Source organism: Dipteris shenzhenensis, chromosome 14, assembly GCF_047967505.1.
Source record: "Dipteris shenzhenensis isolate YYH24624 ecotype China chromosome 14, Dip_SZ_1.0, whole genome shotgun sequence".
In the NCBI taxonomy this organism is placed as follows: Eukaryota; Viridiplantae; Streptophyta; class Polypodiopsida; order Gleicheniales; family Dipteridaceae; genus Dipteris; species Dipteris shenzhenensis.
Window position 1 is genome coordinate 18775535 of NC_141609.1, and position 27610 is coordinate 18803144.

General features: G+C 46.0%; 1 protein-coding gene across 2 annotated transcripts in view; it reads left to right on the forward strand.

Moving 5' to 3' along the window:
• LOC147894296 (binding protein) overlaps positions 1–27610 on the forward strand; it is a 254131-nt gene that overhangs the window by 53847 nt on the left and 172674 nt on the right. For both annotated transcript variants that reach the window (XM_087384649.1, XM_087384650.1), the window contains exons 6-8: positions 9443–9757; positions 9931–10141; positions 23851–23910. In XM_087384649.1, coding sequence (XP_087240775.1) covers positions 9443–9757; positions 9931–10141; positions 23851–23910 — 586 coding nt within the window. The remainder of the gene's footprint in view (positions 1–9442; positions 9758–9930; positions 10142–23850; positions 23911–27610) is intronic.

The window sequence follows — 27610 nt, forward strand, 5'->3', positions numbered from 1 at the left end:
TACTTGGCATTCCGGGTGCCTCTGCGGATGGTGCCACCATTGCGTGAAAAATTGATCCCCCTCCGAAATATCCTGGATGCATCGTGGGCTGAGGAAGGGCTTGCTGTCCCTGATTGATTGAATGGAAGTTATTGGCATGACCCGCTACAGGGGTGATCGAGGGCATCTCTGACGGCTGTCCACTGAAAGAAACATGCCTAGGGGTCTTCTTATGCTTCTTATGTTTCTTTTGAGATGACTTTTTGCTTCCAGGGAAAGCAACCATAGGGGGAGGAGCTTGCATAATCTCTGTGACAGCATGTTGCAACTGCGACAGGGCTCCCGCTACACTTTACATTCGTAGCTGACAAAGTGCATTGGGATCAAGCTCCTTTGCCTCATCTACCTCATCCTGTGAGTCCTCCGACTGGATGAGTCCCACTGTCCTCCTGGTCATCACCCCTGTTGGTATTGTGCTCCTATTCAAAGCTCTCTGATGCTTTGTCTTCATCCTGCCCCTCTTGCTCTGAAATGGTCAATGACCTCTCACGGTGTGACATGCTTGCTAAGATTGATGGCTATAGCAACAATTGCACTGAAGGTGTCCTTCACCCTACACTACAAGGGCCCACCTCTGTAGGAAGATGGTGACGATCCTGGCAATGGAACCACTGAAACCGGCCTTTGATAAACAAAAGGGCAGTGATCTTCTTCTACTCAGTCATAAACTTCATAAATAGCCACAATGTAAGTTTCAGTCACTTAAATCACTTAGCACAACTTAGAAACAAGCTTCAACAACAACAAAGGTGAGGCTAGAATGCCCCTGCTCAATGAAAATAGTACACAGTGCACCCACTGGCCCCAAATGCCTTGGCGCCCCTTAGGGTATTTATTTAATGCTTCTGAATGGAAATGCTTTACAACAAGGGTTGAACCTTGCACTGTTCCTCTCTGCAAATCCTCTACTTGTCTTCAAGGCATCTAATCCCAATGCACCACTAGAATTCTCACTGGCAAGGCATACCTAGGCATTCACTTCTGATCTGACACGACTTAGAGGCATTCAGGCATCCAAACCGCTGGCAAACTGAGCTCAAGGCAGCCTCAAGGCTATCACATGCATCCACACTGTCCTTAGGCCTTCCACAAGATCACCCTTGCCTTTGGGTGCTTCCTAGAACCTGTTGGAGTCTTGAAAGGACTACACACAACACGCATGCACTGCAAAAAGCTGCAAAGCAAGAAAGAACAAGGAAAAACCGAACCTGGAACCAACTCCTGCTGTCTGCGGCAGAGGGGCGAGCTCCTTCCTCGCACCTATCCTATGTCCAAGCTCCCCGCAGGGTGCAGGTGTCTTCCAGCAATCAGGAGAAGAGAGAAATGAAGGTAGAGAGCGGAGGGTGAACAAGAAAGAGCTGTAGAGGAAAGATGGTTCACAGATCTGTCCCGAAATGATTGCCTCGGGATCTGTGACTGAGTTCTCCTAAGAGAAGGTGCCAAAAGCAACAGGGAAAGTTCCTCCTGCAGCCTGCACAGCTCCAAAACAGCTCCAGAAGCCACCACGTAGCCAAAAACATGTGCACAAAGGTCCAGCACAGCAAAAGACAACCCAGGGCACTTGTTGGAGGCAGCTGAACACATATGAATGTCCGTACAGTCTGTATGAAAATTTTTCGAAAGTCCAAAAATGAGTTCCGGCGCTTCCTATAAGTGCGTACTAGCCTTGGAACAGTCAAAACAGTGTTAAAACGGCTAAAGATAGGCTTGAAACAGCTCAAACAGCTCAAAAACTGTGCAAGAACAACTAAAAACGTCCTACACCTCTGGGAGAGTGAGGGGAGAGAGATGGAAGGTGGGGGAAGGGCATGCATACACATGCTTGACAAATGGCACCTCCTCCTTGCCATTTGCCCCTTCATTAAAGTCCTAACCCCCATACCAAGGACAACCTTGGGCCCAACTTTTAGACCCCTCTTTTCAAGCCTTTGCCTCCTAGGACCTAGTGGTGCACCTAAACTTTGCCCTTAGGAACTTCTAGGAAGTGTGCACTTCCTCTAGCCAGTCCCTCACGGCCAAACCATTACAACACTTAACCATGGTTAACCTCGGGTTAAGCGTAGGTTGGGTTACGAAGATACTTTACATCACTTTTCACGTCCTCTTTTCATGTCCTCGTGACAAGGCCCCTGAGGGAGGTTCAATGGGATTTGGGAGAGTGGTTTTGGCCTTCCAGGATCGGCCTGATCGAGTAGGTGGACGAGGTGTCCTTTTTGTTAGAATTATAGATATAATTCAGCAGTGACCAATGTAATTTAATAAGCTAGTTAGGGGCACTTTTTCCTCTTTAAGAGGTTTTTCCCCCTAACCGGAGTTAGTCCACTAACTATGGTTAGTGACTACTAAGGTTTTGTCACTAGGAGAAAACCTTATCTCACTCCTTCAGTTGTATCTCTTACACTCTTCTATTGCAACTTAGCTCTCAAGCTTTCAAGCTCTCAGCTCACTCTCTTGCTCTCCCTCCACTCACACTCACATTTGGTATCAGAGCAGATCGTGCTCTTGGACCTGCTCCGTGCTCCCGGACTCTAGCTCCCGCGAGCTCCCTTTGCTGGTCGTACCTTCTGTCTGCTGCAGTCTTGTCGCCCGTACAACTGCAGCGCCGTACAGCCTGCAGCTCCATTCCGTATAGTTCGCGATCGTCGCCGTACAGCCCGTTCGCCGTACAGTTCCGTACGTCCCTCGTCGACAGCGCCGTCCGTGCAATCCGTAGGGTTCGTCATCGCCAGCCGTACAGCTCCTGCGTCATTTCGTCCGTACTGATCTTTGGTTGCTGTCTGTACAAGTACTTGCGAATCCTTCCGTACAGCTCGTTGGCTGTTCTTTGCGCTGCCTTCCGTACAAGACGTACGGACTGTTCCGTACAGTCTTCGTACCTGCTATACATCATGTACTGTTTTGCCGTACAGGCTGCAGCACACAGCTCGTCTGTACAGTACGGCCATTTGTATTCGCGGGCAGACATTGCAAACACTTTGCAGGTGTTGAAGAAATTTGGAGCTGCACTTGGAGCAAGCATTGCAAATCTGGTCAGAAATTTGGGGTTTTTGCTCAGAAATTGTAGATTTGGGGCTTTTAGTAAATTTGCCCCTTTCTAGTTGCAATTTCAAGCTCGAAATTTGGGGCTTTCAGTTTTGCAGTACAATTTATTGCAGAAATTTGGGGATTTTGTGATTACACTGCAATTTCGCAGTGAAATTTGGGGCTTTTGTAGACAGAGTGCAATTCTTGCAACATTTGGGGCTTTTGATCAATTTGCCCCTTTCTGGTTGCAATTTCAGGCCTATTTTGGGGCTTTTGTGTTGGGAGAGCAATTTTGGAGATTTCAGTTCACACTTCCTTTCTGTAAGTGTTTTGCAGCACTTTTGGCAGATTTTGGGAGAGTTTTGATGCTTTGACAGATTTCTGACAGAGAAATTGCAGAAATCTGAGTTGCATTTTCAGCCAGTGCTTGGCTGTGTTTTTTGGGAGTTGTGCATTTCATTCCCAGCAAGGGAATTCAGTTTTGTATTTGCTGTAATCTCTTTCTCAGACATGGCCCAGCAAAATCAGAATGATTTCCAGTTCGGTGGTCTTTCACATGAAGACAAGTTGGATGGTACCAACTACTCCCTCTGGAGTTTTATGGTACGCAATATTCTGATTTCTCGTAATTTGTGGGATTATGTGAATGGGGATGAGATCCGACCAGCAGGTATGGCACCTAATACCCCTCCCCAGCAAGGAGGAGGAAGAGGTCGTGCACAGGGTGCAGCTGCAGGACAAGTTGTTGGTGCAGCTATAGCCATTACTGCAGAGCAGAAGAGATGGGATTCACGGGATGCTTAGCTTTGTCATGCATCTCTCTTTCAGTGAAAAGATTTATCATTCCGCATATTCGGTCGTGTAAGACCTCGAAGGCAGCGTGGGATATCTTAGAAAGCATGTATGCAGCCCAGAATGATGCAAGGGTATCTTTCTTGAAAAGAGAGTTAGGTAATACACATATGGAAGAGGGTGACTCCATGTTAGTCCACCTCACAAAGCTACAGGATCTCAGAGAGCAATTATTGAACATTGATGAGATTATTCCTGATTCAGAGATGATTACCACCACTCTGAATTCTCTTCCTGAGACTTATCTCAGCTTTCATACCTCGCTGAACTTATCATTGAGGGGGGGTGCAAATCCTCTCACTTTTCATGAGTTGATAGGACTTCTGCTTCAGGAAGAGCAGACCAGGAAAAACTTGGCTTCACGTGCAGGTGAACAAGTTATGCTCTCAAAGTTCAAGTAAAAAACAAAGGGACAGGCAAAGACATCAGTAAATCAGCCTTCCAGTGGGTCAGGACAGCCTTCACAAAAGGCTAAGAATGATGCAAGTAAGCCCAAGAAGAAGGGTTTTTGTCATTACTGCAAAAAGCCAGGTCATCACATTGCAGAATGCAGGAAAAGGCTTGCAAAAGAGAAGAAAAACAGCTCCGGTATGGCTGTTTCAGATTCAGCTCCTCATGCATCTGGCAGTGGGGATGCTGCAGTCAACTTTGTTGGACAGGATTATGCCTTTTTATCTTGCATTTCAAATTCTAGGCTGGCTGCTCCAGATGCTCGGGATAGTACAGCCACTTGTAATGATGATACATATGCTTTTTTGACTTGCAGTTATGATCCTTCCACGGATGCATCAGCTTTCAGGGTCAATGAAACACTGAATACTTGGTATTTTGACAGCGGTGCCTCCAAGCATATCACTTCTAGGAAGTGTCTCTTCACTTCCTTGCATCCACCTCCCGTTGGTAAGAAAGTCACTTGTGCCAACAACTCGTCATATTCAGTACGTGGTACAGGAGAAGTTGAGCTTACCGCCATTGATGGCTCAGTTTTCAGACTTTCAGATGTCTTGTATGTGCCTGGTATCTCCAAGAATCTCCTTTCAGTGTCCACTCCGAGACAGAGAAAATGATTATGCCTTGAGATTATCTGGTACTTTGCTGCGTGGGCTTTTTCAGCTTGATCTTTTTGAGAAAAGAGCAGCCCATGCTCTTGCAGTTTCTACTCCTACTGCTGCCATGCAGTATGCAGAGTTATGGCATGCCAGATATGGCCACATGCATTACAACAGCTTGATGACACTTCAGAAGCACTCTATGGTTGATGCATTGCCACCTCTTGATATACCTCCTCCACATGCCTGTGAAGGGTGCATTTTAGGCAAGATGCATAGATTCCCCTTCAAAAAGGATGGTTCAGTTAAAGCTGTTCGAAAATTACAGCTTATACATAGTGATGTCTGTGGTCCCATGAGGACTCCATCATTGGGTGGTCATCTCTACTTTGTTACTTTTATTGATGATTACTCCAATTTCACTTGGGTCTTTGGGCTGAAGCGCAAATCAGAAGTGTTCATGGTGTTTAAACACTTTTCAGCCATGGTTGAAAATGAATATGGACTCAAGATACAGACATTGCGCACAGATAGAGGTGGGGAATACTTGTTTGCAGATTTTGATGCTTTTCTGAAAGGCAAGGGTATTGTGCATCAGCTCACAGTGAGGCTGACCCCTCAGCAAAATGGCAAAGCTGAGAGGAAAAATAGAACTCTTATGGAGATGGACAGATGTATGCTGAAAAGCAAACACATGCCTCACAAATTCTGGCTTGAAGGTCTAATGTGTGCCAACTACATCTTAAATCGGTCTCCCACTAAGGCTTTGAAAACAAAAACTCCCTATGAAGTCTGGAATGGGAGAAAGCCTTCAGTGGATCATTTCTATGTCTTTGGATGCCTTGCATATGCTCATGTGCCAGTTGAATTTCAGCATAAGTTGTCAGATAAGGCAATTAAGTGCATATTTGTTGGGTACAGTGCAGAAAGCAAGGGGTACCGTCTCTACAATCTTGCTACACGCAAGATCATTGTCAGTAGAGATGTGATATTTGCAGAAAATTCAGCTCACACTCAGGCTCAATTTCATATGCCTTCTTCTTCAGAGGATGTTTTTGAGGGGTTACTACCCATTGCCTTGGGTTCCCCTGCTGATATTTCTGATGCAAATCAGAATTTACAGCCACCTCCCATGCTCCAGTTCAGCCACATAATGTCTTGCCACCTCCACAGGCAGTGGAACAGGTGGTTCAGTAAGAAATTGCAGAGATACATGCAGCAAAAACAGTCCCAAATTGGCTGTTACAGACTCTCAGGGAGAGTAAGATTGATGCTCCATTACCTGGCAGGACTCGCAGTGTAGTAAGGCACATGGAAGGTGCTAATTCAATGGAATCAGCATATGCAGGTACTCTTCTCGATGAGGAGGAGCCTGCAACATTCGAAGAAGCAAAGGACAATGTGCATTGGATGAATGCCATGCACGATGAATTGCAGTCCATTCAGAAAAATCAGACTTGGGATGTCGTAGACTTGCCACCAGGTAAACATGCCATTGGTACACGATGGGTTTTCAAGGTGAAACGGAAGCCAGATGGCTCCATTGACAGATACAAGGCAAGGCTGGTTGCCAAAGGCTATGCTCAGAAAAAGGGCATAGATTATGAGGAGACTTTTGCTCCTACATCCCGGATGACCACCATCCGATCTGTTATTGCAATGGCTGCACATTTTGAGTGGAATGTTCATCAGTTGGACATTAAAACAGCCTTCCTAAATGGAGACTTGTTGGAAGAGGTTTATGTCAAACAACCTCCAGGCTTTGAAATTTCAGAAAATGCACTTCAGGTATGCAAGCTAAATAAAGCTTTGTATGGGCTGAAACAGGCCCCTCGTGCATGGTATGCCAAGATTCATGCCTTTTTGACCAGCAAGGGGCTGCACAATAGTCCTACTGAGAGCACCCTCTACATCAAGAAGGATGGGGGGGAAATTTCAGTCATCATTCTTTAGGTCGATGACTTACTGCTCACAGGGTCCAATGAAGATAATATTGCAGATTTCAAAGCTGATTTGCAGACCAACTTTGACATGACAGGTTTGGGGCTGCTTCACTTTTATTTGGGGATCTGGTTCTCTCAAGAGAGACGTGGGACTGTTATGTCTCAGTCCAAGTATGTGCAGAAACTCTTGGACAGATTTAACATGCATGATTGTAAGCCCATAGCCACTCCCATGGAGCCGGGGCTGAAACTCACAATGCATGATGCAGGAGAATCAGTTGATGCCACATTTTACATTCAGGCTGTTGGATGCCTCATTTATCTCTGCAACACTAGACCTGATATTCAGTTTGCAGTATCTTAGGTGAGCAGGTATATGCACAGCCCAAAAACTATGCATTGGCAGGCAGTTAAGCGCATCTTCCGTTATTTGCAGGGCATGAAGTCTTTTGGCTTGTTATTTCCCAGCAGGGGTGACTTGCAGATGCATGCCTACAGTGATTCAGATTGGGCTGGTGATTATGACACTAGGCAGTCCACTTTTTTGGGTAAAGCTTGCATTTCCTGGCTGAGCAAGAAACAATCTACAGTGGCTACCTCATCATGTGAAGCTGAGTACAGGGCAGCTTTCACAGCAATAGTTGAATGTGTCTGGCTGCGTCGTCTATTTGCTGATCTTCATCTGTCATTGGAGGGTCCTTCTCCAATTCTCACTGATAGTCAGAGTGCCATTGCAGTGGCAAAGAATCAAGTGTTTCATGCTCGCACGAAACACATTGAGGTTCACTATCACTACGTCAGAGAGAAGTTGCATGCAGGAGAGATCAGTATGATCTTTGTGTCCACACATGACAATGTTGCAGATATTTTCACCAAAGCACTTCCACGTGAAAAGTTTGAGGCATTTCGCAGTGCGCTAAACTTATATCCGTTTGGTGATTAATCATCCTTGTACATGACATTGGCATTGCAAGGGGGTGTTAGAATTATAGATATAATTCAGCAGTGACCAATGTAATTTAATAAGCAAGTTAGGGGCACTTTTTCCTCTTTAAGAGGTTTTTCCCCCTAACCGCAGTTAGTCCACTAACTATGGTTAGTGACTACTAAGGTTTTGTCACTAGGACAAAACCTTATCTCACTCCTTCAGTTGTATCTCTTACACTCTTCTATTGCAACTTAGCTCTCAAGCTTTCAAGCTCTCAGCTCACTCTCTTGCTCTGTCTACACTCACACTCACACTTTTTCTATACCACTCGGATTGGCAGGAGGCTGGTGTGTTCGAGGTTTTGGACGTGCCTATGGTCCAGTTTGTGGCCAAGGAAGATCTCCTACTTTTTCTGGCTGGCCGTCCACGGAAGCTTGTCCATAGGCCTGCGGTTGGCTGTTAGCCCCTGTACCAGAGATTGCCTAGGCAGTGAGCTGGGTTTCTCTGGAACAGGCTGGTTTTCTTCTTTCAGCCTTTATCGGCTTTTCCACACTCAGCACCTTCGGGGCTGCTGTTTTGTATGAAGTTTTACAAGCATTAATAGAAGGCTCCTTTCGTTGAAAAAAGAAGAAGAAAAAAAGAAACGTGTGCAGAGGGCTAAAAAGACCTATGAGACCAAGACCAGAATACGTAATTAGATCGCCATCCCCTCAATGCTCAACTTGAGGTGCCCATTGCACCCCTAAGGTCTAAGAATATCTTATCATTTAATGCCCACATGGTATTTCAAGGCAACAAACTAGAACCATACACTCTCTTATGATTGCCCTTCCTTTCTTGTAGATAGCCCATTTGCATGCCTTCCTTACTTCTCCAGCTCCATTGGTTTTTGCTTCAGTTGAGCTTGAGTAAGATTGTCTGATATCTAGATCTGTGTCTCTCAATTCCTTGACTTGTTTGAGAAATCAATATCCCCCTTTTGTGATTTAAAAGTAACAACGGCATGCATACCAATGCTGTCAAGCTGGTTATCTGAGTAGAGTTCCATGCTAACTCTGGTACGGCTTCCTTTAGATTTGTAAGGTGAGCGTGGAAGCAGCCTTTCACGATATCAGTCATCCTTTGGGACAACTCCAATTCATTTTTTTCATTTTTCGTACACAGCCAGGGTTTTAGGTTGCAAAAGATATTTCTCTAATTGGGTCTCTTCATGTTTGGGACACACTATAATCTAGCAAATTCAGTGTGATACATTGAATGTGCTATGTGTGCAGTGCACTACATCAATGGTCCTCGTGGTCTGAAGTCCCAACCTCGTACATGAAAAGAAATCCCCAACCTGTGTTGAGAGAAGTATCAACAGCCCCAGTATCATGGCTTTTCTTGCTGGTGCATGCTGCCTTATATGTCAGGTTTTCCAAACCTTACACTTTAGGCCTGTTGATCATATATTAATGGGATTTTGCCATAAATTTCATGCGCATGTGTTATGTTAGTCGAATCTGGTACGCAGTTTCTGGTGGCATTAAGTGTGTTAAGATGCATGAACAGCCTGCTACAGCCCCTGGAACTTCTATAACTCAACTGGAATGTGGTGTTGTTTGCAGCTGCAGTAGTACAATATAAAGCTGTAGCTAGTATTCTCACAGCGGAAGATATGCCATCTTCATCAGTTGGAATGCAATCAAGTTCTTTGCAGCATCTGCTTGGATACATAATCACAATTGTTGCCCATTTTATCGATGCGGAGACAATGGATGCTACAGATGGTCATGCTGCTCAATCAGACTTCCTAGTTCAAATGGGTGCTGGGAATACGGATATGCAGCCTACTGGTTCAAGAAGGGTGTCTGTGGAGAAACGTGGGTCCCTTGGTAGCACTGTACCATTAATGGAGACAGGAGGTTTGAATTGGTTTGTTGGTGAGTTTCTGTAAAGTGCATGAAGATGATCATACTGTCATAGTGTTTCTTATAGTAATCAGTTATAACTGACCTATCGGGCTTTCAGATATTTGCTATTGCCTGAAAATAAAGATTTATCCCTTTGTTCATCTTTTGTTTCTCCTTATGTTAATCTGTGAAATCACTGACAGAGCTCCTAAGGACTGTACGAAAGTTGCGGATGCTTGGCATTCTCTCGGAATCTTCTTTGGAACAATTAACTCTCAGAACATTGAGGGCTGCCTTGGTTGGAAATTCACGCGCACAAAATCATTTTAGGAGCATTGGAGGCATAGACGTGTTAATGGAAGGTCTAGGAAGTCCTCCGAAAAAGCTGCAGCATGGTGCAGAAATAAAAGAGTGGTAAGCTGTGTTGTCAATGTTCTTTTATGGGATGGGATTTTATGGGCTTAAATACATGCCCATCGCTTGCCATCTACTCAAACACGAGTGTTTCTTTTTTTGGGAGGTTTCTCTTGTCTGTTGTCCCTCCTTATTATACTACTACGGTGGACGTTTCTTAAAGGCATATTCTGTCAAAATTTATCAGGCATGGTTCTGTTGCTGGACGTTTTATCTTTCAGAAAGACATGCAGTTGGTTGGTCTCTTCTTTGATGAGTTTTAAAGAGTGGGGACCCTTGGTCTGACTGATTGGGTTTTTCTGAAAGAACGTTTTTGCAAGTTTGAGGCTGATGATATTAATCTGAATTTTCATGCTGGACATAATTATTCTCTGCGTCCAATTGCTGGTTGGTCTGCCTTGTGCAGTGAGTCAACAGTAATAATTCTTGTTCTCAAAGTTTCCTTGCCTAGCTTTAAGGTGTCAATGCAAACCTCGTAGGTGGATTAGCATCTTGTAAACTTTTTGAACAAAATCAAATTTTATTTGGTGCTAGATTATGCATTAAGATTTGTAAGAGTCTAGAGAGAGTATTCAAAAGCTTACTATTTTGGGCTGTGGTAAAGATGAATCCCAGAAAACTTTTCCAAAGACTTATTATTTTTAGAAATCTGCTAAATTTAGAGTATTTGCTAAATTCAGGGAATGCCTAGAATGTAGCTACATATTGAACTTGCTAAATTTGGAGGCTCTTGCTAAAAATAGACCTTCTAAAATAATAACCCAAGACTACAAACCTTTAGTCAAGGATGACTGAGACCAATCAAAATTGAATATTTATTTTGGTTTTTTCTGCAATATCTGTGATTTGCTGCTTCCATTTTTCTCTTCAAGTTGTCTTTGGTTTGCTGCTTTATTCCTCTTACATGAAGAGACCACCTTTTGATTCAGAGGATCAAAAGGGCCCCGTCATCCTCTGGGCTGGAGAATTCATCAGGCAGTGTGTGTCATTTCTTCCAGAGGCAAGGATCTCACTAATCAAATGGTCCTTTTATACCAAGCCTACGAATGGATGGTTAGGAGTGGTGTATCCTGTAGGCAGCCTATAAATGCTCAGCTTCATGGATAATGAAGGCCATCCTAAATCCCGAAAAAATATGGGCTCAGTTGTTGATGAGAAATTACTTTGCTGTTAAGGGCTCTTAAATGGCAAAACTGTCTTCTTCTTTCAGCCCTTGCAATTCTGAGCCATGAAAAACTAAGGGCAGCCCTTTATTGAGATCCCTTTGGTCTTAAAGACAAATAATCTTTTCAGGTAAAGGGGCTTTCATGTCTCTTCCATTTTCAAGGGCAATACTCTCAATGACTTAGAGCTCCTTAAAGATGGTGAAGAAAGGGCTTCAATGTTGGGGTCAGCTTTGAGTTAGTGATGAATTCAGATGACAAATTGGCCAGAGATAAGGAAAAAAGTATAGGCTGTTCGATCAAGAACCTCTAGTGATGAGCAGGATTGCACTTTGAAATGGGAACATTCAATGGAAAGGAGGCAGATGTCTGGTTTATTGGAAGGAATTCAGTTGGGTGGGAAGCCCTCAATTGTTTCCCATGCCAACTCCTCTCTTCAAACAGTGGAAGTCAGCAAGGTACTGAACCAGAGCTGACAACAATCATTACTGTTGGAAAGGTAGATTCCTAACAATCTGGCACAGAGACATCCCTGAGAAAATGTCTACTGCTTTCTGGCTGATCCTACATAAAGCATTTTGGTCAAAAGAATTGGGAATAGTGATGGCAAATGCAAAAGATGCCTGGTCACAAGGAGGATGTTTTTCATCTTTTATATCTTGCCCACATGCTGGAACAATCTGGAAAATACTACAGATTCAATTGGGAGAGCCTAGCAAGTGGAAAGCCATATTGCTTCGGGATGCCTGTAAACTCAAGCAGGACTTTTGGCATTACATTTACACATGCAATTTGGCTCGTCTGGCTTGCTAAGAACAACTTTCAGTTTAATAAGGTTATTGCTACATGAGAGAGAGAGAGAGAGAGAGAGAGAAGAAAGAAAGAAAGAAAGAAAGTCTATTAATGTCTACGGGAGACCAACATGTCTATGGGACAGCAAAAAACCATCTAGTACGTCTGCTATATATATATATATATGTATCTATATATATATATATAGAGAGAGAGAGAGAGAGAGAGAGTTTATTAAAGTCTTCGGAAGACCGATGGGTCTATGAGACTGTGAAAAACCTGGTACAAACGAGCTGTGGTGGTGGAGCTACTAAAACGAGCATCCACACCAATGCAAGTGCAAAAAATGCAGAATGTCAGTACTAGATCCTAATTACAACATAGTCATGTCGGTAGTCGACTCTCTCATCATCATCATCATCATCAACATCAGGACATCAGGGTGGATGAGGCAATGGGGGCATGAAATGGGCAATAGAGTGCTGTCGGCCACTCAAAGGTGCAGCCCTGGCATGTCTCCTGGTCATAGCTTTGCGTCTAACCAGGGCTACTGTGACCCCTGTCGGGGGGGACCCAACTCTAAACAGGGAGAGGATGTCCCCAAGTGTGATCTGTGTGTCAACCCTTTGTCTGAGTTGTCGGGTCACACGCTCCGGGTCACGGTCCTGTCGAGGCCTCGTCCCGTGGGTGTCCATGTGATCTGGCTGGAAAAACTCCGTGATGGAGCTCTGAAAGGGATTAGCCAAGGAAAAAGTCAGCTCTTGTCTCCGTGCTCAAAGTATCCTCTCGCGGTGTCTAACTGCCTCATGAATGAAACCTGCCAAACATCGCTGGTCTGGGTAGGAGATGAATCGGCCCAAAATCCCATATCTGTCTCTGAAGAGGCAGTAGAAACGTCTGCGGATCTCATAGTAAACATGACACTTGAAGACGAAGTGCTCCTCTGTCTCAACCTCCTATAAAGTGCATATGCGCCTCTCCCTGGGTAGTCGCTCTGCTCTGCTGCTCTCGATGCGAAGTCTATGTGAAGAGACTTGGAACTGCCCAAGAGAGATCCTCAGTGAGTGGGGTAAGTAAATCTGCGTGTACCTTGGTGGGTCAATGAAACCCTCCGTTGTGATATGTAGGAATTAATCTCTGTAGAAGCCCAGCTTCACTAGAATATCACTTGGGCCCAGACAGGTCCGGAATGTGTGTAGTTGTAATAGATCCTCACGGATAACTTGGTTGACCTCGTGTGATAGGAGGGGAGAAAACGGAGCATCCATGTTGTACTGGAATGGAGGTAGTCTGTCCATGTAGAGCCCTAGTCCCTCAAACCATCTCTCTGTGCGTGCATACGAGCACCTTCGGTCCCCTCCTGCTGCAAGTGTCATAGAAGAGGACAGTGCTAGCCATGGTAGCCTGCTACACCCAGAGGTGTAATCCCCATACTCCCTGACTCGGTACAGATAGGTGATGACTTGAAATGTAGCATCTAGCTGTAATGGGGGTGACCTGAACTTCGTCCCAATGATCTGGTGAGGAACGAATGGCTTACCACGGATCATCCGTGATAACATGAGAACCTGTAGCCGCTCCACCCTGGCCCACTCTGTATTTCACAAGTTTGGCCCCAAGCATGGACTGCCATACATCCCCACTGGACGGACCAAGGAGTCAAAAAGCAACCCTTTGGTCCGTGGATCCTGAAAGTGAGAGCGGAAGCACAGCCTCTCTAGTCTGGCCAATGAAGCATATCCTCTGCTCAAGCGTGCCTGCAGCGCGGGTCTCATAGTGAAGATGGGTCCGAAAAAGAAAACCCCAAGATAAGTGTATGATGAAACTATCTCAATAGGTTACCCATCAAATGCGAACTGCTCTTGGCGCATGACGGCTCAAGATGTATTGAAGATCATAATACCTTTGTTTCACCTAGGTTGACCTTCAAATCATGAGACTCACAAAAGGACTGTAGTGCGTCAAGGTGTCTCTAGAGCCCCTCTGCCGAGGAAGACAAGAGAGCCACGTCATCTGTGTAAAGCAATATCCGGATCAGTGTGCCTGCAAGAGAGCAACCTACCCCCCCTGTGTCTGCATCACTGTCTCAAGCTCGTCAATGTAGAGGCCAAACAAGGTAGGTGATAATGGATACCCTTGTTTGACCCCGATAGTGCTCATGATCTTGTCTGTCCACCCAGATCCTGCCCGGACTCTCTTTAAAACTCTCTCGTAAAGTGCCATGACAACCCAAAGGATCTCTTGGTCGTAACCCAAATCCTATAGGCATCGTATGAGGCGGGCTCTGGAGACCGTGTCAAATGCCTTACGGAAATCCACAAAGCAACAGTAAACCCTCTGCTTCCGTGCCGTCCTCGTCTCCTCGATGATACATCTGAGCGTGAGAATGTGGTCCATGGTTCCATGATCACGCCGGAATCCAGCCTGTCCTGCTACTCTAAGTCCTCGACACTCTGCAAATCTGCTGACCTCGGAATCAAGTACTGATGCATAAATCTTGGACATGACATGTCCAATCATAATGGTCATGTAGTTCTCCAGGCTCATGGAATCCCTTGCCTTCTGAATGGGTGAGATAGTGTTAATGGTCCAAGTGCGTGGAAATCCCAAACAAACAGCTTCATTAAATAGCTTTGCTAAGATCGAGACTAGGAGGTTAATCCCATATGCAATGAACTCTGTGCATAGTCCCTCATGATCCTTCGCTCATTATGAAGTTTCATTACGGCATCCTTTACCCCCCCCTAGTGAAGAGGGTACAGGATGTGGGGCATGGCATATGTGGGAGGTTAGGGACTGGCTGATTTGGGATATGATAGAGTGTGCGTGCATAATCAAACCACACTTGAGTGTCAGTGAGTGGTGAGGGGACCGTCCCTCTAGAAATCTCCCCCAAAAGTCCTTAGAGTTGTTACTGAACAAAATGTTCAATAGCTCCTCCTCGTTCCGGCGAACAAAGTCTAGTTTCTTTCTTTCTTTGCAAAAAAAAAAGTCCTAGTTTCTTTCTGCGTACCAGTCGACGGTACTCGCGTATCGTCTCTAGTTCGCTCGGAAGACTGTATTTGGTTTCGAATTTGAGCTGACGGCGTAAAGCCTTACACCCATCATCGTACCAGCTATTACAGGGTACGGTCCCAAGGGGTGGTGGGCGGGTGGAGCGGGTGGTGTGGGGGAAAGCGTGAAGAGCAATCTTGTGTAGTGAGCGGGTGACTAGGGCAGCATGATCCTCTAATAGGGGTATGAAGTCAATGTAGGCAAGAAGTATGTACAGACGGCCAGAGTAAGTAGGTGAGTGATCGCGATCAAAGCGTATATCATGGTAGGTGGAGTAAGAACTCAGCGGGGTGGAAAGTGCTGTGCGATGGGGAGTGGAAATACTAAAGAAAAGATAGGTATGATCAGCCCTTGGAGGGAGAGGTGCTACGGTAATGTCAGTGATGCGAGATGTGAAGGTAGGAGATCCCATGATGTAGTCAACAACGTCTAATAGAGCTTGCCCATAAGATGTGAACAGTCCTCGTTTGTCAGCAGTAACCCGTAGCATACGTGCTTCCTCAAGGTCAATGTCTGGGAGTAGAGTGGAATCATCCTTGAAGTCGAGGAGTGGTGCCTGACGTGCACCTGTCCTCGCGTTAAAGTCCCCAACTAGAAGGACTTCTCCGCGGCTAGAGAAGTCAACAATGGATTGATAAAGAGCAGCAAATGGAGATGTCTCATCCTCACCTCGAATATCTCTGGCAAAGTGGGAGGTCTCAGGTGGAAAGTAGCAAACTCCAACAAATAGATTCCGGCTGTCCATGTGCCAAATCTGGATCCAAAGAAACTTGGAATGCGCATCTCTCTGCTCTATTGAGATGGCCCCCAAAAGTGTGGATCTGTAAAGGACTGCAACTCCTTTGGACACTCGGACCCCTCTTGTATCCCTCGTCTCATCTCTGTATGTAGACTCCCATGTATACCCGCTGACTCCTAGTAGTGGACGCTTTGGACTCTGATGTGTCTCTGTATAAAAGACTATGTCGTGACCTGTATAGAATTTCGAGAAGTTCGTGGGTTCTGACCACAAGGTACCATTACAGTTCTAGATGGTGCCGGATAGGGTCTCAGATATCTGAGTCTCATAGACCCCGCCTTCGTATGTGGGAGGGGAGGTGGGTGCCCGACAGGGGCTTGTAAGGAGTCGTCCATCTCGTACTACTGCCCACCTCCCCTCCTTGCGGGCCTGATCCCATTGCTACAACAGGAAGCGCCTCTCCTCAATTTATAGTGGAGTGAGGTCCTCATCCATGGAGATCGCTGGCTGGTCTCGTAAGGTTGACCTACGACCTAAAGCCGCCGAAAGTCGTGCCTGAGTGTCATGGAACCGTATGATCAAGGGTTGCTCTTGGTTGGGGTCCCTCCCAACCCGCCATGCTCTCTCAATACTGTGCTCAGTCGCCTTCAGAGTAGTGGCCACGAGGCCGTCGCATCTGCCATCGGTGTAGCCTCAGTGCGTGGGATCCCACGTACTCTAATGTTGGAGCCTTACTGGCTCTCTGCTGCTGCTCCAAGAGGGTAGCCGAAACGGTTACCCTTGCAGGTTCCTGTTTGGCTACGTCGACCCATCTGGATGTCTCCTCGATGGCAGATTGCATGCTCGCAATCTGTGCCTCCACAACTGGGGTGCTCCTTGGGACTGTGCGTATAGCAGTGACCTCCTGTCAGAGCTGTGAGATCTTCTGTCTGAGTCCCTGAATAAGATCAGCCTGGTCTCGGATAGCCTGAGCCTGCTCCTGTATGAGACGCGCCTGCTCCTGGGTGAAGCGTCGTGTGCGAAGCGTGACAGCTCCACTCGGATACTATGTACCTCCATCAGCAAGTTCTGCCTAGCCTGTGATGGGTCAGCTCGTCTGTGCCCTAGCGGAAACTGAAAAGAGAGTGGCATGAAAGTGTAAGTATGAGACTGGAGGCTGGGTGATGATTGGGTGAGATGGATGCGATATGGAGATGATAGTGGCCTGGATGAGGCGATCCCAACAGGGTGTGGGAACGTGGGCTGACTGAGAGGCAGAGGGGAGAGAAAGGTCGAGGCATAGTGCGGAATAGTGTATGACCCCTCCAAAGTAGGTGTCATAATCAGTGAGAAAACTGTAGCGGGAGAAGAAGGGAGAGATGATGTCAATGACAACCCCTCCTTGTTTAGAGTCGGAGGGTCGACACACAGATCACACTTGGAGACATCCCCTCCTTGTTTAGAGCCGGAGCCCGACCGACGGGGGTCACAGTAGCCCTGGTTAGACGTAGAGCTACGACCAGGAGACGTGCCAGGACCGCACCTCTGAGTGGCCGGCAGCACTCTATTGCCGACTTCATGCCTCCATTGCCTCATCCATCCTTATATCTTGCTGTTGCTGGGGATGATGATGATATTGATGATGATGCTGAGATTGATATATAGTCGACCATCGACATGACTATGTTGTACTTAGGACTTAGTACTGCCATTCTGCATAATGCATTTTTTGCATTTTGCATTTTGCATTGGTATGGACGCTCGTTTAGTAGCTCCACTACCACAGCTCGTTTTATCAGGATTTTCACAGTCTCATAGACTCATCGGTCTTCCGAAGACTTTAATAAACTTTCTTTCTTTCTTTCTTTCTTTCTATCCCAGGGGAGGGTGGAGCAATCGATGTCATGGGTATGATATGATATGATATGATTGTATTAAAGTCCATGTGAGACCCTTCAGGATCTATGGGACTGGCGATCACTACTGGCTAATGGCGATCCCTTACATCTAGTGAAGGGAAAAATCTTACAGCTGTCATGTAGCGAGTACTTGGTGGGCTGGCTTGTGAGCTAGACCCAATACCTTGTTGCGATGTTCTAAAATCTCTTTTAAGTAGCTTCCTAGCTTTTTGGCCGGCTGCTCCAGCAGATTCTTTAGGTCTCTACTTTACCCATAGCCTTCTCTGATGTGTGCGTATGCTCTACATCTGGGGAGTACATGCTGCTCATTTTCTACTTCTCCTTTGGGGCACATTTTGCAGATTCTTTCCTCTCTGGGGATCTTGGGTCTTGCCATCTACCCCTCTCTACCTCAAGATCATGTGAACTAGTTCTGATTTTGCAGATCAGATGTCTTTTAAATGTTGATATGTCTTCCCCAAGGTATTTCTGCATTCCATAACTGTCCATTGAGTTAATTTCTTGTTTATAAAACTGCTTTTTTGTCCCTGGGTTTTGCCATGGTTTTTGTACCATTTTCTGTGTCACAATCTCTCTTATTTCACATGCATCTTCTGGTATATCAGCGTTCGTTATACCCTATGATTCCATCCACTTCATCCCTTCTTTGTGCCGACCCGTGAGTTGGGTAGCTTCTATCGCTTTGTGTGGTATCCTACTATCATTCATCTTCTCAACTTTGTTGAGGTATGCCCTGAATCGACACAATGCTTCCCCTTCTAGAGGTATCATACCTGTTTCAGCCAACAGGATGGAGTAGGGTGTGTGTGCCTTAACCCCAAACTCCCCTATTAGGAAGCGCTTATGTAAAGTTTCTATTCTTTCCCAATGAATCCTAGATAGCCCAGGTGCCCAAGCGGGGCATCCTTAAAGAATTACTGTCTTTACAAGCATGGTGTACATAAACTTTCTCATTTCCCAATTCCACAGATGCGCCTTCCTGCATTTATTTTGGAAGCTATATAGAGCTTTTAAAACCTCCCAAAATCCTCCTTTCCATGCATGCATTACATTTGTAGTTGTCGGGAAATCCAGACCTAAATATTTATATGAGTTGACTATTTCCAGGGGCTCCCCTCCAAATGTGACATCCACCTGCTGGTTAGATGTCCCGACGACCATCACCTTTGACTTGTCTATATTAATCTGCATTCCTGAGTGTTTGCAAAACTCTCTTAGTGCATCCAGATGTGCTTGTAGGCTGTCCTTGTTCTTTGCGAAGAATACCACATCATCTGCATATGTAAGCATTAACAAAGCGTATCCTGCAATTTGCACACCTTCTTCGCTATGTATTCTCATCCACTCTTCCAATTCATCGATAAAAATACCGAAAAGTGTCGGTGATAGGGGGCAGCCTTGTTTAACCCCTATGTCACTCCTTATTACAACTTTCCTCTTAGAGCATGATCCATCTACTAGCGCCTGTGCTAACTCAGCTAGAACCTTACATGAGCTGCATCTCCCAGAGGTCATGATCTGGGGAGTGATGAGTTTATATGAGTCCGTCAGAGGGCGAGTCTGCACTCCTGGGGGGCTATCAAACTGGGTTGAGAGCACCATAGGAGTGAAGCAAGGCTGCCTGCGGAGGCGGTGTGATGATACCCGAAACTGTCCGATGGAGATCCGTAGTGAGTGAGGCATATGAAGCTCAGTGTACCCCGGTGGTGTGATGAATCCCTCCTCCGAAATGCGAAGACAGTAATCTCTGTAGAAACTCAGCTTCACTGGAAGCTCCCTCGGCTCCAACTAGGTCCTAAAGGTGTGTAGCTGCAGGAGATCCTCTTGAATGACCTGGTTGGTATGTGGCCCAATCGGGATGGTGGGTGGGAGTACCGGAGGGGCATCTAAACTGTACTGAAAAGGAGGTATCCTATCGATGTGGAACCCTAGTCTCACAAACCATCTGTGAGTCCGTGCATACCAGCATCGCTCGTCTCCCTCTGCTACCAACCTCATGGAGGAATCGAGAGCCAACCATGGCAACCTCTGTCTCCCTGATGTGCAGTTCCCATATGATCTAACCCGGTGTAGGTATGTGATGGTCTGAAAGGTTGCATCTAGCTGGAGTGGAGAAGCACCAAACTCGGCCTGAATGATGTGATGTGGTACAGACGGTTTCCCCCGGATCATCGGTGAGAGCATGAGGATCTGCAAGCGCTCCACCCGTGTCCACTCTATCTCTGACATGTCAGGCCCCCAACAAGGGCTGCCATACATACCGGCTGGTCGGACCAAGGAGTCGAAGAGAAGAGCCTTGGTCCGAGGGTCCTAGAAGTGGGAGTGAAAGCATTGTCTCTCTAGAGATAACCCCCAAAAGCAGGTGTCCTCATCGGACCGCAAACATCATTGTGAATAAGCTGTAATTTTCGTGTAGCTTTCACTGCACCATCCTTTTTGAAGGGAAGTCTATGCATTTTGCCAAGAATGCAGCCTTCACATGCATGAGGAGGAGGCGACTCCAAGGGAGGCAATGCATCAACCGTATCATGCGTTTGAAGTGTCATTAAGCTGCCATAGTTCATGTGCCCATACCTGGCATGCCATAACTCCGCATTCTGCATCGCAGCGGTGGGAGTGCTAACTGATAATGCAAGATGGGATCTTTTTTCATATAGATCAAGCTGAAAAAGACCCCGATACAAAGTGCCAGACAACATCAAAGCATAGTCATTTTCTTTGTCTTTGACTGCACACTTGTCATCATCAAAAACAACCTGAAATCCTCCTCTATTGAGTGAGGACACTGAAAGCAAATTCTTCTTTATCCCTGGCACATAGAGTACAGCTGAAATTCTGAAATTTGTGCCATCACTCCACACACTGAATAAGAAGAATTATTCGCACAAGTTGCCTTCTTCTTGGTGGGTGAAGAATGCAGAGTTACAAACAGACTCTTCTTGGAAGTGATGTGCTTTGAAGCACCACTGTCAAAATACCAAGTATGAAGTGTCTCATTAACACTAAAGGAGCATTCATCCTTTGAAGGATCATAACTGCAAGTCAAGAAAGCATATGGGTCATCATCATTAGTGGCTGTAATATCAGAAACATCCACTGAAAAATCTGAAGTGCAAGACAGAAATGCATAGTGCTCTTCTACCAAGTTGGCTGCAACATCTCCTCCATCATGAGAATGTGGAACTGATGCATCTGACACAGCCATACCGGAATCCCTTTTCTTCTCTTTGGCTATGCGCTTCTTGCACTCTCCAATATAATGACCTGGCTTCTTGCAATAATGACAGATGCCCTTCTTTTTCTACTTGTTTGTATCACCCTTTGCCTTATAAGAAGGCTGTTTAGAATCAGCTTTATGCTGATGTGTGGGCTGATTGGCATGTGGCTTTTGCTGCCCTTTACCCTTGGGCTTGAATTTCGAGAGCATAGCATGCTCGCCAGCCCGGGTTGCCATTTTCTGCGAGTTTGTTCCTCCTGCAACAGAAGTCCTACCAACTCGTGAAAGGAGAGACGATTGCTGCCCCCCCTCAATGACAAATTCAGTGAGGTGTGGAAACCGAGATAGGACTCAGGAAGAGAGTTTAGAGTGGTGGTGATCATCTCTGAATCCGGAATGACTTCATCAATATTCAGCAATTGTTCCATGAGGTCCTGAAGCTTTGTGAGGTGAGAATTCATGGAATCTCCCTCCTCCATATGTGTATGGGAAAGTTCTCGCTTCAGAAAGGAAACCCTGGCATCATTTCTTGCTGCAAACATACTCTCTAGTATCTCCCAAGCTGCCATAGATGTCTTGCATAACCGAATATGAGGTATAATGAACCTCTTGACAAAAAGAGAAATTACTGAAAGAGCTTGTGCATCTCTAGAGTCCCATCTTTTCTGCTTTGCTGTGGGAGCTCCTCGGCTGCTCCAACCACCTGTGCTGCATTTATACCTCTACCCCTGCCTCGAGCTGTAGGAGTGACAGGTGTAGTAGCTGTATTTGGTCTTGCTTCATCCCCATTGACATAATCCCAAAGATGTCTGCCAACCAAGATATTGCGAACCATGAAACTCCACAAGGAGTAGTTGGTGCCATCCAACTTATCCTCCTGTGTGAGAACCCCAAACACCTCATTTGAGTTGTTCTGAGCCATTTATACCAGAAAATATCAAAAAATACAGCAGACTGACCAAGTGAAATCCCTTCCTGGGATATAAAATGCACAAGTAAAATCTGCAAAGAAAAAGCTGCCCACAGTGACAAATACTGTCACAGCCTGTCAAAGGCTCAGAATGCACTTCAATTATCCTGCAAATGCTCTCCAATGTCACTCAAAAATACCTGCAACAGTCCCAAATTGCTTGTACTGTGCCAAATTGCATCAGAATGCCAAATGCCCTAATTTCTTCAGGGAAATTGCATCCAAAAGAGGGCAAATTGTTTGAAAGCCCAAAAATGCAAGAAATTGCTGTGTAAAGCAAAAAGCCCCAAATTTTTGCAAGAAATTGCAACTCAAAAAGGGGCAAATTGACTGAAAGCCCCAATTCGCAATTTATCTGCAAAAGGAGTAAATTCTACTGCCAATGTGTCCAAATGAACATTGCCAATTCTTCAAATGTGACTCAAACTGAGTCTAAAAAACCTGCAAAGCTCCCAAATTGCTCTTCTTTGCAATGCCTGCCTAAAAATTGCACAAGAGCACTCCAAAAAATACAGTGTGCCTGCAAAGATCTCAAAAGCCCCAAGCATAGACTAGTACTCAGCAAGGGTCTTAGCATATCCTTTGCTTCAGCCCATTGAGGCTTGTATGAGTTCGGTTTTTCTGTGCACTTTGTCCCATAGGCCGGCGAGGTCTCCGGTGGACGTTATTATATCTTTCTTTCTTTCTTTCTTTCTTCCTCTTCGTTCTTATCCCATATCCCTTCTCTTAGCCACATGCAACCAAAATGACCTTCTAGAGGGAGCACTTCCTCCATCTGAGTGAAGGTGGCTTTATCCAAGCACCAAGGTATTTATATATCCATCTCTCGTACGTAGTATGGATCCCCATGGACCTTGTCCCATTGGTTTCAAGTTGAGGTAGGCCATGAGGTCGCATCCACTTGACACCATGGAGACTTGCGACTCTTCACTTTTTGCGACACATAGAAGGTAGAGATAGAGGAGCGTGTTCTAGTGTGATCCCTAAGTAATAGGGGAGCTAGGGGAGATACTGTTGTCTTTCATGCATGACTACACGGATATGAGCAGCGTCATTGATAAGCTTGATCATGAGGTCAGTCGACTTAGAGCTAGACTCATGAGGCCTGCAATTGTTACAAATTGTAGGATATAACTAACTCCATAATAATATAGGAGAAGTGACTAGGAGGGACTGGATCACAACTTTGAGTTCTAAACATGCAGCCCCATCCATGACTTGCGAGCAGCCGCCCCATCCATGACACCATTATTATGGCATTTTGGTGTCAAGGTGCCTCACGTCGCCCATGAGTATACCCTCAGTGAGGAGTCGTGGATGCTAGCAAGAGATATTGGATATGTTCTAGAGACATCAAGACTCCCAGAGAGACCAGTGTCTCGCCCACCAGGAGCTCAAGATACTTATGACTGACACATGGCACGTGATTTGATAGGACTAGGTTTGTTTTCTTGTTTTTCCTGGTAGCCTTTTGAAGATGTGATAAGAGACCTCTAGTTCCCCCAGCATTTTGTGGTTTCATAGGCTTTTGGCTCTCTCATAGATATCAATAAACCTTCTTTCATTCTCCGATTCTCAGCCAAAAAGCTTGGCTATGTCTTTGATGATTGAGATGCTTGCTTCTAGAGTGTTTTGGGATCTCATATTTGAGGGTCAAATCTTTTGAGATAGATTATCTTGTGTGACAAGGAAGAAAGCAAAAGTGCGGATTAGAATGGGAATGACTTTTAAACTTCTTTTTCAATTGCATCTTATACGTTGGTAGGATTTATGAGCCTTTGTTTTTATAAAATTTTGGCATTACACAGTATGGTTTACAAATCAGGATTTCTTATTTATTTGCATGAACTAACTGATCTTTTTTGGTGTTATACAGGTGTACAGTTGGAGACTTCCAGATGCAAGTTCTCTCCCTTGAGGTTTTGAGGGAAGCTGTGTATCCTTGCACTTTTTTTATAGTTCTTTTTAAAAAAAGATGAGAAACTCATATATGCAATTGTTTTTCATTTCATCTTTTGAAATACTGCTTTGTTTTTAAACTTTTTCTCGTATTTTCCAGTGTTTGTGATAAATGTCTTAATTATTTGGCTCCCTTTTGCCAAAATAATGATATGCTACATTACATTACAGCGACAGGAAATTGCCAAAAGATGGATCCCTGTCTTGGGAGATGCCAATACATAAACAATTAGTGCTAGAAGGCCACGTTAAATATGGCACAATGTAGATCCTAAGAAACTTGGATGCACAGTTTCTAGTAGTGCTATACATGCCACCATTGGCTGTGGGGACTATACGGTCTAGAACACTTTATGGCCTCAGATATGAGCATGGTGCATACCATATAGTAGATATAACCTTACCATATCGATTCTCAATTGAGCAAGAGGTGGTATATGTCTCTTCCTAGAGACTTGAATAGATATCGTTTTTGAACTTTTGTCAAGCTGTTTTTTATGTCGCTGAAAGGCCAAAAAAACCAATGAGAGTAGTTGCAATGAAACTCTTTTTTATATTTTGAAACCTTTTCAAACGTTGCCAAATGTTTGGAAATAAGAAACTCGTTTTTTTGGCAGTGATGTTTGGGGCAAAAGGCCCTAAGGTCAATTTTTGGCCCCATTTTTTATCAAAGCAGTCGAAGGAGTTGTTGCCATCATGCATTGTTGGAAAACACCTTCTTGGGCTCACTTCTGAGTGTATGAACAAGTAGATTGCTGAAATGTTTTCCTCTATTTAGTGTTTTGGGTGCCATTAGTGCATGAAATCATGCATTTTAGGTCCCAAGAATGTGTACTTATATAGTAGGCGTATAATTTTTGGTAAAACAGGCACGTGGGGAAAATTTTGAATAAAAACACGTTTGGAAAATTTTCCAAACGTTTGGAAACGTGTTTCCAAACGTCTGGCAACTATGAACAAGACCAAGGAAAACTGAAATCAACATGAGAGTACACCCCTTGTGGGAGAAGTGGGGGTGTCTGTCAAACCTCTTGGAAACTGAACTGAGATGAAAACCAGAAACAATACAATTGAGACAAAGCTCCAAGTGTCAAGGGAGCTACTGTCATGTTCAGCCTTGTGTCGGTCATGAGTAGTCTAAGCTCCGTGTGGGTTGGACTAAGGTCCCATCACGAGTCCAATAGTTTGTGTAACATGTCTGAGATTCATCTTTGGCATCCTCCGGTCCTCTTTGTGGGATGTACTTGTGGGCGATGCAAGGCAGCCTGGCGTCGGGATGCCGCAATGGTGGTGCCTTGGATGGGGCGGGTGCTCGTAGGACATGTGTCTTCTTGACTTGGTATGCTTGAAAGTCAAGGTCTGGATCTTGGTGTCTCCTGGTCATGTCTTCTGTTTTTTTTTTAAAAACAGAGAAAAGGAACTTCTATTAATGCTTAAAATCCAACCATACAAATTGGCAAAATTGGAAAGGTGCCAATCATGGCCAAAAACAAAAATGGGCTGCCTTCTCTTATCAAGAAGTCTATGATCTCTTACTGCCTAGCCGTAGAGATTGCAAAGTCCTAGATCTCTATGGTGTTGTGGCTGTGATCCTTGCGTCCTGCCTTGTTGTGAGCTAATCCATACTGCATCGGAAAGGTGGATCTGTAGGTATTGTGGTGCCAAAAGTGCTCATCTCCCACTCTCAGTTGCAAGCTTCCTCGATGCTGAGAGGTCTCGTACTCTCTGCTGATCTGCATCCGTCCATCCAAATTGTTTGACTGGGTCGAGATATGTAATGATCTAGAATGAGGTCTCTATGTGGAGAGGTCTCACTGCAAACTCTGCTAGGAGTAATCTCTTTCCTTGAATCTTGTGCGACAACATCTTGATCTGTAGCGTCTCAAGTCCGGTCCACTCATCCTCTCAAAGGTGTACTGCCCCAAAAAGCACTTGCATGTAAAGCCGCTGGTGAAACTAGAGAGTCAAAGAGGAGTGACTTGGTGTTCATTTTTTTTTGCCGAAAAAACAGTGCTGATTATATTACTTCGAAAAAACAAGATCCATGAGGTCAGTTTTCAGCTGACAGGGCTGCGTTCACAAATCGGACGCAGCCCTAAATGGAAACAGAAAGCTCTCTCTCACGGAGGGATCAGGCGGGTGTGAATAAACAGCCAGAGGGGTGGTGAATAGCGCCATTGAAGGCCCTGAGAAGTATGCTCGAAGAAGAGGCCCTACGTATCCCAATCTCGGAGGAAACGTCTCCGCTTCTCCCGGCCAGCCCGGGAATCTCCCTGTATCTGGCCCCACTGGCCTCTGAGTGTGTGTATAATCTCACTCCAGATGTCGGTCATGACCTGGGCAGTCGAAAGAGAGGTGCCACTGAGGATCTGCGCGCAGCGCGAGGTCCAAATGTGCCATCCAGCGATGTTGCTAATAATCTCCCAGAATGGTTGCCTCTCCTGAGATCCTGTGTCTGCCTCTGCCAGGTGCAGCGGGATGCCCTCGAGCGGCCCCCAAGTCCCCTGTGTGATAAGGAACATGGGGTCCTGCGGGCCTGCCTCGAACAACTGATGAAAGCCAGGTGTGGTGCTGCACCAGCAGAACGCGCCCCAGGTGATCAAACCTAGCTCCGGTGCTGCGCGAGTAAGGATCCCGAAGGTCCACCTCCACACTTCCTGGACGCGAGTGCAGCTCCACAGGCAGTGTTTTGGTGACTCCTCGTCCTCATGACAAATCTGACAAAGTCCATCCTGACCAATCTGCCGCAACCAGAGCTCCCCACTGGAAGACCCTGGTGGGCGAGTAGCCAAAGGAAGTAGGAAATCTTCCGCGGCCGCCAGCTCTCCCACAAGGCCTTCCAGAAGGCCTGCAAAAATAGCCTGGAGATACCCTGAGCATACCAACTGGGCCGCTGGGTGGGCGGGCGGCTCTGCATCCTCGAGAACTCTCCTGTCCAATGTCGTGCTGTAAGCGAAGAAAGGGGTTGGCCCCTGGCCTGCCACAACCTCTGGCCATCTCCACTCACCTGGGTCCCAATCAATCTCTGACAAGGCCCGCCCCTCCCAAAGCCAGAGTCGCCATAATTGCAGCTGATCCTGCTCTATACTAGGATCGATCCGCCAAACCTTCCCCACGAGGCCTACGACCCGAACCCCCTGCCACGGGAGAAGGGGGTCGATGAGCACTCCCTCTCTCCTGAGTCGGCCGTGCCCCAAAACCGCGAAGAAGGAAACAGAGGTGTTGTCCATCCGGCCTGCAACCACCAGTGGGATGCCACAGGGGGTGAACTGTCCAAGCCAACGGTCATCACCAAGCATGAGGATCTGAATCTCGGGTGGAACCAACCAATCGGCAGGAATCGCTCCGTCTATCTCTGTGCGTCTCGCCTGAGCTCCACGGACACCTCCAGTTGTGGCTGCTAGAGCAACGGTCTCCAAGTGTCTGTAAGTGTCCCTCCAAACTCAAAGGGACCGGGCTGGCCCCCGCATCCAACCGTCCCACAAGATATGTGACCTCTCCCCTAGCTGAAGGCCCAAGGTATCTCTGACCTGATCGTTCCAGATGAGCGGCTGGCGGTTGATCTCCTCCTGACAGCTAGGAGGGGACTGGAGGAGACTGAGACGGAGTCGCCTCCAAACCATGAGAAGGCTACGAATGAGCGGGGAGCGGGGGTGAGTAAGCGGTGCAGAGGTGAA